The sequence below is a fragment of the Suncus etruscus genome, chromosome 2 (assembly GCF_024139225.1).
Source record: "Suncus etruscus isolate mSunEtr1 chromosome 2, mSunEtr1.pri.cur, whole genome shotgun sequence".
Lineage (NCBI taxonomy): Eukaryota > Metazoa > Chordata > Mammalia > Eulipotyphla > Soricidae > Suncus > Suncus etruscus.
The window spans coordinates 94,779,974-94,791,819 of NC_064849.1; the positions used below are offsets into that span (position 1 = coordinate 94,779,974).

The window sequence follows — 11,846 nt, forward strand, 5'->3', positions numbered from 1 at the left end:
GGCTGGGCCCACTTCCAGTGCAGCTCTCCTCAGAAGGAAGCTTTGGCTTCCAGCATTTTTTGTGGGACTCGAGACAGGATAAAGCCCATCCCCACCCCACTGTGGATACAGTCATGTGGTGCACAGGGACCGGGCGGGGGTGCTTCCCACACCAGGCCCCCACCCCAACAGCAAGGCCGGTTACCCTATAACCTGCCTCACCGACGTCTGGCTAAAAATTCACACAGCGAACACCCAGTCCTCTCCGGGAACAGGCAGAGGTGCATTCCGCCCAGCGGGGTTTTATTGAACTGCTGTGTCCCGGCAATGATTAACGGGCCGGCGTGCACTAAGCTGGCTAGGGCTGGGGCTCTCGAGGTGCCAGGGCACACGTGCCATACAGGCGGGTCCCCTCAAGGTGCCCAGAATCCTCTGGCCACTTTGAGACACACCACAGCAGGGTCAAAGGCTGCATCTGGGGCTTCTGAAGTCAAAGGGTGCAAGCAGGGAAATCGGGGAAGTCCCAGACCAGGGGCTTCCCATGCTGTAGCTGCCATCTTCTGGGGAACAAAGCAGGCCTACATTTCTGCAGACTGAAAGGGATAAGTGAGAGGCAGCTGTGGGACACACGTGCACATGTAGGAGCCCACACACATGTACAGAACAGATCAAGCCTAAACACACGTGCACACATGAATAGACATGCACCTGTCATCACACGATACGCATGTGCATGCAACCCTCACCTTCACTGTACATCCTCAATACCTTCATGCTACATACATGTGTACACACTCACACACCTTCACACTATACATGTGCACACATCTTCAATACCCTCGTGCTATACATGTGTGCACACACCTTCACATATCCTCATACTATACATATGTAAACACATCCTCATATACCCTCACACTACATGTGTGCTCACATCCTCACATAGCATCATACAATGCACATGCACACATCATCACATACTCTCAGGCGATACATGTGCGCACACATCCTTACATATCATTATACTATACATATGCATACATCCTGGCAGCCCCTCACACGATTCATGTGTGCACTCCTATAAATATACCAGCTCACATAGAGGAAATGCTCAATCATACACGGAGTATATATGCATGGCTGCATGTGTGGGTGTCCGTGCATGCTGGCTCCCACCACACACAGCCAGCCCCTCGGCCTGCTCAGTGCTTGAGGTCGCCATTGAGAGAGGCCATAGACTGGGTGCCAATCAGCCCCTGCTGGTCCCCTCGTTTCTGGCAGCGGTTCCGGATGAACTTGTAGATGGCGAAGCAGGGGATGGCGAGGCAGGGCACACCCGAGACAATGACCACCACTGCATACACCCAGTCTGGGTATGGCACCTTCTGAGACTTGGGGAATTCCGCCTGCGATGTGGGGAGATGCCAGGTAAACAGTTGGGAGGCCTCTGCTCCTCCTGTCCCCACTTCTCCCCCTGATCCTCCCCCCACTCCTGCCACCCCTGCTCACATAGGCTGGGTCCCAGACACTGTAGATGAGCTCCTCATTGACTTTGACCACGAAGAAGAAGAGGAAGATGACCAGCATGAGCAAGGGGCTCACCACACGCCACATGATCTGCCAGAAGATGTTAGGCTTGTGGCCGATCATGAACTCGATGTCCTTGTTGAACCTGGGAGCAGGCAGGGGGTGTCACTGGCTACTCGGCTTCCCAACCAGAGGCCTGGCCAGGTGCCCTGCAGGCCACTTGCACTGGCATTAGAGGGCTATTCCCTGTCTCCTGTAGGACGCCCCACACTCTCCTGTCTGTGATCCTGTCTCCAGAACCACCACACTGTTCCCTCACAGCTGCAAACCCCGACATATCTAAGGAAGACATGACCAGCTTACTACCTGCACCCACACTCAGGGCATGGACCCTGAGCAGACCCTGCACAACTGACCCTGAGCAGCTAACCTTGAACTGACCTGTACTCACCCCACACTGACCCTGCACTGACCCTGCATTGACCTCATACTAACCTCCACTGACCCTACAAAAATGGCCTAAACAGGGGCTAGTGTGATATCACAGTGGTAGGACATTTACCTTGCACGGGCCAACCTGGATGGAACCAGGTTTGATCCCCCGGCATCCCATATGGTTCCTCAAGTCTGGTAGGAGTGATTTCTGAGTGTAGAGTCAGGAGTAACCCCTGAGTGCCACCAGGTATGGCCCAAAACAAAACAAAAACTCCACAAATGACCTGCACTGATCCCACACTGGCCATGGACTTGGATCTGGAAACAGACTCTTGTCCACTACCAGAGCTGACTTGCCCCATGGGAGACCTGGAGCCTGTGTAGCATCCATTGTCCTCCCCATGCTGGAGAAGGTACCTCTCCCTTCCCTGGCCTACTCCTAGGCTCTCAGCTGTCCAGGGTCCAGGCCTCCTGGCCCCTCTGCCATGGGGCAGAGCTATATCTGGCTAGGACTTTTGTGCTCATTCACTGCAGATGCCAGACCACAGCATCCACATCTGGTCAGGGCCTGTGAGATGATACCCTGCTTTTACCCAAAATAAAGGTGGTCCCCAACTTCCTCTTTCCTTTTCACTTATCCCTTTGTAAACATCCATCTAGGCTGGAGTAGCTTGATATATAGGTACCTTTGTCACTCACTTGACCCTCCTGCACTGGGGTGAATTTGTACTGGAAGAATAAAGAAAGATCAGTTTGGTTCATGCAGAGAAAGATCATGAGGTGAGAAGCTACTGACTCATGATTCTCTCCTGACTGGCTTGGTTTATTAATTCTTTGCATCTACCTGCTTCAGATCCACTCACCTGGGGCTGGAAATATGGCACATGGGGCGATTTCACAAGGCTGACCTTCCTTCCTGCTCAGAGGCTGGATTCAGAGCCCTAGTATTGTCTGCAGGCACTGCAGGAAACTGGTGGCACCCGACTATGCTGGCCAGGAAGAGGGGCCACTGGGTCCAAGATGGTCCTTCCCCCACTATCCACCCCACCCAGGCCTCCTTGCCCACCTGTCCACGCCATAGATGTAGACAACTGAGAACATCTCGCAGAAGGCGATGACCAGCAGGGGGATGGAGCCGGCATATCCATCTAGCAGAGACAGCCAATACTGGCCCGAGTTCAGCGTGAAGATGATGGCCAGCAGGTAGGTCCCCAGACAGATGAGACCTGCAAGCACATAGGCTCAGGGCCTGCGCTGCCCCCAGCCAGCCCCTCTCTGTCCCGGGCTTGATCCCTTACCTGTTAGAAGCTCCTTGGGCCATTTTTTGGGGACAATGTTGAGATCCTGCAAGGGCACAACGACGCCCTCCATGTTGCCAAACATGGATGATAGGCCAAGGCAGAAGAGCATGATGAAGAAGAGCACGGACCACAGCGGTGACACGGGCATCTTGGTGATGGCTTCAGTGAAGACGATGAAGGCTAACCCGGTGCCCTCCACACCCTGCAGGCAGAGAACATTTGCTGCAGGCCTCACACTGGACCTCAGCAGGGCTGCACCTGGATGCCCATGGCTTGGGAATGAACTAGTCCAGGATGCTCAGGCTTGAGTCCTATGAGGAGAGTGCTGTTCCCCGGGGCATAGAGCCCTGGCTCTACAGGGAGACTTGGGGGGCTTGGGAAGAGTGGGAAGCCCCGTGAAGGAAGGTGCAGGGTCTGCATTACCAAGGGTACACATACACACACACACACACACACACACAGCACCCCACAACAGCACTGCCTGTGCAAGGCTAAGTCATGAGCAGAAGAATCTCAGGCCTGGTCTGGCCTCCTCAGAGCCTTCTGTTGGGACCTGCTCCAGCTGCTGACTGATCCACTGTATCTCGAAAAACAAAGGGTTCGGAGTCTGCCCTACTGTGCCCCCACCCCCATGCCACATGCTAGCCCTAGACACAAGTCTAGTTTCAGAATCCGGAAACGGAGCCATAGCACAGTGGGAAAGCATTTGCCTTGCAGGTGGCCGACCCAGGTTCAATTCTCAGCATCTTATATAGTTCCTCAAGCACTGTTAAGAGTGTTTATGGAGGGGCCGGAGCGATAGAACAGCGGGTAGGGCTCTTGCCTTGCACGCGCTCGACCTGAGTTCAGTCACCGGCATCCCACATGGCCCCCCGTGCATGCCAGGAAGGCGTCCTGAGCAAAGCTAGGAATAGCCCCTGAACATAGCCAGGTGTGGTTAAAAAAAAAAAAAAGGAGTGATTATGGAGCACAGAGCCTCCAGAATTAGTAACCCCCTGAGCACCACTGGGTGTGGTCCCAAAACCAAAGAGACTAATGTCCTGTGACCTGGTCTCAGGTAGAACCCAGATCCCCTTGCTTGTTTATGAAGACAAGCTTGGATGCCAAGCTCTGGGGTGGCAGTGCCCGGAAAGACATGGCAGTGCCCGGAAAGACACAGGGATTATTGTTGGGACACGGCACCCAGTGGTGCTCAGGCCTCTGGGCCCTGCTCCTTCCCAACATGGGCACAGGCATTGTGGAGGCATGTTTGAGATGCATGTGCACTCTGAGCTCCCGCCAGCCCCACTGGCACCACTGAACCTTCAGGAACTGGTGGCCCCAGTTTTTTATAACCCTGCACAGCTGGGTACAGCTCTACAGACATAAGGGGCCTTGGGTAAGCAGCAGACCCTGCTCTGAACACAGGTCCTGAGCCCCACCTCACCTCAGAGAGTAAGGAGTTGATGTCGCAGGTCTGGAAGCTGAGAGTGGCGAAGGTGTTGGGGTCTGTGGCATTCCAGTAGCTCTGCACCTCTGTGAAGTTGTCCTGTGTCACCGAACCTTCTGCCAGGTCGAAGCCATTAATGAGCGTCAAGATGTTTCTGGAGGGGCCAGATGATATCACAGTCGTAGGGAGTTTGCCTTGCCTGTGGCTGTCCCTGGATGGACCCAGTTCAATTCCGGCATCCCATATTGTCCCCCAGCCTTCCAGGAGTGATTTCTGAGCACAGAGCCAGGAGTAACCCCTGAGTGCCACTGGGTGTGGCCAAAAAATAAAAATGTTTCTGAATAATCAGCACCGTGAACCAGGGGATGGGGTGGGGGTGGGCGAAGGCTCCCATGGGGGTACAGAGAGAGAGGGCAAAGTGGGCGCTGGGCACTCACTGGTTGAAGCACTCATCATAGCGCTCAGTGGCACGGAAGCCAATAATGGAGTAGACTACAGTGGCTGCGTACACCGACGTGAAGCCATTGATGATGGACACGATGACTGAGTCCATCTCGCAGTTGTTGCTGTGGACAGAGCGTGTCATGTCCCAGGCCCAGCATTCACTTCCCACTTCATTCTGGCCTCCCCATTCGTGCCTGCCACCCACCAATGCTCACTCCCAGGGGCCCCGCAGCTGACAGTTGCTCTGCATGTCCTGGGCAGTTGAGCCCAGCTGACCCCGCCAAAGTTGGGGTCCAAACATGCCAAGGGGGCAAGGCTGAGAGAAGTGGGTGAAGGAGGCGGCTGTGTTCTCCCCAGGAATTGTCCCTACCCCAGGCTCTGCCTGTCTGGTCATCCCGTTGCATCCTCCCGACAGAGGCAGGGCCCCAGCAGCCCACTCACTGCACAGAGTTGTAGCTGGAGAAGGAGATGAGGCCCCCGAAGGCCAACGAGAAGGAATAGAACACTTGCGCCCCTGCGTCCAGCCAGGTCACTGGGTTGGCCAACTCCGTGACCTGCCACCCAACACAGCATCAGCTGCAAGTCAGGGACAGCTACGGCCCCACCCCACCAGCTGCTGCCCCAGCCCCACCCTATGGCCACTCACATTGGGCGTGAAGAGGAAGATGATGCCGTTGGTGGCCCCCTTGAGAGTCAGACCTCGGATGAGAAAGATGGTGAGGACGACATAGGGAAGCGTGGAGGTGATGTACACAGCCTGAGGGGAGAAAGAGGGAGACATGACCGGGTACTACGCTGGCGAGGGGCTGCGGGAGCCGGCACTGGCCCTTACCTTGCCCGTGGTCTCAATGCCACGGATGGTGCACACGTAGAGGACACTCCAGGCACAAGTCAGACACAGAAGGAGCCACCACTGCACGGAGCCTGAGTCGCTGATGGACGTGGAGATGTTCAGCGTCTCCCGGTACCAGTAGTAGTCCACGGCTGAGCTTCGTGCACACTCATCCACCACGCCTGTGGGCACAGCCTTGGTCACACTGGGAAAGCATAGGCAGGAGATGCCCGCATACACACAGGATAGGATACATGTGGGCAAGTCACCTCACATGCATGCTTACACATACAGGCATGCATGCACGTGCCACCTCATATGCATGTGTTTATACATGCAGACACACATGCACAGTCTCACGTATGCTCATATAGAACTCACGTGTGCTCACACATGCAGACACATTTGTACACAGGCACAAACCACACTTCCTCAATGCAGACATGCATACAGCCTCATGTGTGTGTCAACACATGCAGACCTGCATGTACACATAGCACATGGCCTCACCGGCACAGTACCCACTCAGTCATGCCCCCTCTGCCTCCCCTCACACAGACACACATAGGGCATACATGCATGCAACCTCACACATGTATTCACATATGAAGACACAGAGCGTGTACAGACATACATGGCTTCAACATTCATTGTTGTTGTGTATGTAAATATTTTAGGGGATTACTATGTTACTCACCCTAACCTGATCGGTGATTGTGCCCTACCCTAGGGTGTGACCTGGCATTCTGCCCCCACCCTAGGATGGTACCTGATTCTGCTTCCACCATTGGTTGGTATCTGATCCCACCATTGGGTGGTACCTGATTCTGGGGGATAAAAACAAGGGTCTGTGGAAGGCGAGGGGCTTTTTGCTGGAACTGAGGCTGAGTCTTTGGACCTCAGTCTTGTCCACCAAATAAAGCTAATATTTCCACAAGCCTGTCTGCGAGCTGTTTACCCGCCGTTTCACCTCAGAACCGTTGGCAAGACAGGGTGGCAGACGCGTGCTCCAGGCTGGAAGAGAAAGGCCTCATCCTCCATCCCTCCATCAGTCAACCTCTTCAAGGGCTGACTTGCAACACATTGCCATGTGCACATAGTCATATGCAGGACAATCCAGCCAGGGGAGGATCCACCTGATCTGCCTCTATGGGTCCCAGCCCTGCCTCCTGAGCTCATGAAGTGTCCTGAAGCCCAGAGGGTGTCTGGCAGCTAGGGACAGGGCAGGTTGCCATGCTGGGCTAAGTGACAGGAGGGCAGGTCTGCTTGTTCCCACCAGCACCAGCAGGGGGGAGCATCGAGTCTGGGAAGACAAGGAGGACCTGCCAGGAAGGTCCCTGCATCTGGGCAGTTTGTCTCCAGTTCCACAAGGGAACTGGGGCGTTGCCCGGTGGGGTCCCGTGTGTCTCTCACCTGTTCGGTTCTCGGTGAGGGGACACTGGCTCCAGGGCAGAGGCTCCTGGAAGGAGTTGAAGAAGTACCACATGACCCAGGCAATGATGGTGTTGTAGTAAAAGCCCACCACGAAGGACACAAACATGGATGCAATGCCTGCAGGGGGAGGCAGGAATCAGGAGTCAGAGAGGGGTCACAGACATGGCCCAGAGCAAGTGGGCCAGGTACCAATGGGCCAGTAGGTTGGCGGGCAGGGCAGGACAGGGCAGAGAGAGGGGCAGAGGGAAGGGCTGAGTTTGGGTCAGAGGGTGGACCAGGGGGTAGGGGTGGGAACTGCAGGCTGCAGGGCAGGGGCATGGCCCAGTGCACACATGTGGACCAAAATCCCTGGCCCAGCCCTACTCAGCCCTGCCTTCGCATACCGATGCCCTTGAGCGCAGGGTGGATGGAGCCCCAGACTCCTACACTGCCCTTGCGCAGCCTCTGGCCGATGGCAAATTCTAGATGCAGCAGCGGGATCCCCTCGACTACCAGCAGAATGAGGAAGGGGATCATGAAGGCCCCTGTGGAGAAAGAGCAGGTGCGGTGGGTGGTCAGCAGGGTGCGGGGCCAGACATGCATGTGCACATGTGTGCACTGTTTCATACACACACATACATATGGACTGAAGTGCTCTGGGCCAGGGTGCAGAAGTGGGTGCCAGGGGGAGGCACTGCCCTCACAATAGCGGCACCAGGAAGGCTGCAGGTGATCGGGCATTGCAGGTTGGCACCATCAGCCAGATTAGCCCTGGGTGTGGGCAAAGGTCAGGTACCCACGGGCAAAGCTGTGCTGACTCCGTCAATTACTCCCAAACACAGGGACCGGACTCCACTGGGTGCCTTGGACTCAGTGCCTGTCACTGCCCAGGGGTGGGGCCTCCTCCCATCCTCAAAGATCCCCAGAGCCACCGCTCCTAAGGAGCATCGCCCTCTCCTCTGCCCTCTCCTCCCTCCTTCTTCCCATCAACCTCCGCACATACCATTCCTCCCCCTTCACTTTCTTCCATTCTTTCCTCCCTCCTTCCTTCCTTCCTTCCTTCCTTCCAGGCATACAAGTGCCTCTTGAAGCTGACAGCTTCCAGCCTGTCCCTGTCCTCACTGAGACCTCACCTCCCTCCAAGGTGCGTTCTGTCAGGGACCCCTGCCCTGTGCTGCCCTGAGACCTGCCTGCACTCCATACAGTACCGGGCCAAGAAAGAGGATGTGGGAGGGGACAACACAAGCCTTGCTAGTCCCGCTGTGTGGAGTCAACCAGGAACACTGTGTGGTCATCCTCAACTGATCCAGCCTGGAGCCCTAAATCCTGCCTGATGCCAGGTCCCTAGACCTCACACCCCAATCCTGCCCTGCCTCCTTCCCAGGTGAGCCCCAGCACCAGGCCGGCAGCCTCCCGCTGAGACAAGGGGCCCCTGGACCTAGGGCAGAGATCACACAAGCCTCAAGATACCACACAGGTGGTATCTGGGCCGCTCCCTATGAACTTGCCCATGCTGCCTGGTGGAGACCAGGAGACCCAGGACTACAGCGGAGTCAGGGGCTGCTTTGTGTATGCCCAGAGGAGGGCACGCTGGCCTACCCTGGCACCCCTGCCCAGCCCTGCCTTCCACCACAAAGCAGTGTCAGCACCCTCAGCCCCACCCGCTGGCCGCCAGTGTTTATGCCAGCAAAGGGGGTGTTGGGCGGGCACTCTGCAGAGCCTCCTCACCTTCACCCAGGGCCCACGTCCAAGGCTCCCTCCTGGCCCACGGGAATCCACTGCCAGCTCACTGGATCTGGGATTTTCTTTTTTTTTTTTTTTCCTTTTTTCTTTGTGTGTTTTGTTTTTGTTTTTGTTTTTTGGGGTCACACCCAGCAGCGCTCAGGGGTTACTCCTGGCTCTACGCTCAGAAATCGCTCCTAGCAGGCTCAGGGGACCTTATGGGATGCCGAGATTCAAACCACCATCCTTCTGCATGCAAGACAAATGCCCTATCTCCATGCTATCTCTCTGGCCCCTAGGATTTTTTTCATGCCCACTGGTTCACCAGGTTCCCCTCCCTGCCCCCTAGATCCCCTGCCAGCTCACTGGATCCCCTGGGACCCCTTCCCTGTCCATGGATTCCCTGCCAGCTCAGTTGGTCCCTGGGATTTCCTTCTTGCCCACTGGATCCCTCTCCATTCACTGAACACCCCCATCCCGCCCCTCCAGGTTCACCAGATCCCCCACCCAGACTCCCCTCCCTGCCCATGATCCCTCCCGATGACCCTCCTCTCCATGGCCTTACCTCCTCCATGGCTCTGGCACAGGTAGGGGAAGCGCCAGACGTTGCCTAGCCCCACACAGAAGCCCACGCAGGTGAGCATGTACTGGGCCTTGTTGTCCCACTTAGGCCTAGAGCTGGCCTCCTCCTTCTCCAGCCGCTCCAGCTGGTCCAGGGACGGGATCCGTCCTTCCAGGCCCGGGTTGGGCAGCACAAGCCTCACCATGGTGGCTGCGGGAGGTGGCGGCAGTGCGGGCAGTGGAGCAGAGTGGCAAGGCTGGCCCAGCGCCTTTATAGGGAACCTTTGGCTCCTCACCCCGCACCTGGGCCGCAAGCAGCCGCGTCAGCAGAGCCCAGGAGGCTGCTGTTAATGCCTTATCTGCCGCGGGTGGCGCCGGGACCCTCCCGCTGGCCCGCCCAGACACGCCCAGCTCCCCTGGAGGAGGGACCCTGGGGAGCAGTGGCTAGGCCTGTGCCCCCAGACCCTGTACAGCACCCTAAGGCCAAGACGGGGTGTTGGCGAACGTCTGAGTGCGGATCCCCCTGGAACCGGGCTCAGAGTAGCCCTGCCCAAGTTTTCCTGGGCCCGAAATTGGGCCCCAGGTGTATATAGGAGCTGCAGGGCAGTGATGAAGACGGGGTGCTTGGGTGCAGAGACTCTCCAGAGACTGTTCGGCCCAGAGGAGAGGATGGCTGGCCTGGCAGGAGGAAGGACCGCCCCTACATCTAGGCTCATGACCCCTGGCCCTGCCTCCAGACAGGCTGGTCTTCATTCCCCTGATCATTCCTTTAGGGATGCTGTCATCTCCGACCCCTCTGTTCACCCCTCAGGGGCATCCTGGTCTCACCCCTGCTCTTTATCACCTTAAGAACACTGGACAGTCATGTCTACTCTGTACAGTAGACCCCACGACTCCTGTCCACAGGATGTTCAGAACCAGCCTGACAGGGCTATGCGGTCACTATCAGTTAGGTCAGGATTGACCTTTGCCCCAGGACAGGGGGCCTGGAAGGGAGGGAGGAAGGAAAGAAGGAGGGAGGGAGGAAGGAAAAAAGGAGGGAGGGAGGGAGGGAGGGAGGGAAGGAAGGAAGGAAGGAAGGAAGGAAGGAAGGAAGGAAGGAAGGAAGGAAGGAAGGAAGGAAGGAAGGAAGGAAGGAAGGAAGGAAGGAAGGAAGAAAGAATTAGACTTATATTTAGGGATCTGGGGCTGGGGGTTTGAGAGGAAGAGGGAGAAAGAGAGACAGAGTGAAGGAGATGGAGAGAGACAGGGATGAACAGACAGGAAGAGACACAGAAGAGCCAGAGTTTGAGAGAGATGGAGAGACATGACCCCAAAGGGAGGGGAGGGGGCATTAGTCTCACCGGGGGCCCGGGGTGGGGTCAATGCCCAGTGGGAGAGAACCCAGGTGTGTGGGCCCCTGTGGGGACTGACCTGGTCCCCCTGACCCCTGCCTGAGCCTCCATCCTGGTGCTCAGGGTCTCAAGACCATGCAGCTGCAGGGCTCTGAGCTGACCTGGACAGAAGAGACAGAGGATGTCCCATTCCAGGGGGATGCTGACCTGACCTGGGCAGCTCCACTTGCTGTTGTCCAGTACTACTGATCAGGCCACTGTTTATACTGAAAATGATGTGCAGCGGAGAGCTGAGCTCACATTTTCTGCCCTGTGTGTGTAAGCATGTCCAAATGTGTGCTTGTGGATAGGTGGACAGGTGTGGGTCATTGTGTGTGCCTGTGAGTGTTGGTGTGTGTCTTTGCATGTGTGTAAATTTTCACATGTGTGTCTTTGAGTACGTGTTGGCATGTGCATCTGTGCCAATGCTGATATATGCACATCTTTGTGTGCATGCATCTATAATGTGTTGCCATGTGGTGTGGGGTATCCCTTCGCCTGGGCTTTCCGTTAATGCAAACTACACCTGGGGAATCAGACCCACCCACACCAAGGGTGGGCATGCTGTTTTGAAGAAAGAAAAGAAAGTCTGGCTGGGAAGGGAAGGTAGAAAAAGAGGCAGAGAGCTAGAGGAGGAGGATCAGACAAGAAGCTGCTTGGAGGAAAGAGCTTAGCATAGGAGCCATGTGAGGAAAAGCATATGGTGGTAAGGGCCTTGGGATAAAGCAAGCTGACTCCAAAGAAACTCTGACTGCTTGTGAATTAATCTCTCCACCATTACCCTGCAATCTTCAGACTCTAGTCCACTGAAGGGACTAGAGGTGCTGGGC

At 56.2% G+C, this 11,846-nt stretch overlaps 1 protein-coding gene across 1 annotated transcript; it reads right to left on the reverse strand.

The window, feature by feature from the left end:
- Window positions 1-1,181: 1,181 nt before the first annotated feature.
- On the reverse strand, window positions 1,182-9,849 carry SLC6A19 (solute carrier family 6 member 19). The gene is made up of 12 exons (XM_049767927.1): window positions 9,648-9,849; window positions 7,765-7,905; window positions 7,361-7,498; window positions 5,948-6,129; window positions 5,762-5,872; window positions 5,557-5,669; window positions 5,109-5,237; window positions 4,669-4,825; window positions 3,240-3,444; window positions 3,008-3,167; window positions 1,489-1,651; window positions 1,182-1,385 (listed from the first exon to the last, which is right to left on the reverse strand). The coding sequence occupies exons 1-12, from the start codon at window positions 9,847-9,849 to the stop codon at window positions 1,182-1,184; spliced, it is 1,905 nt and encodes a 634-aa protein (XP_049623884.1).
- Window positions 9,850-11,846: the final 1,997 nt, after the last annotated feature.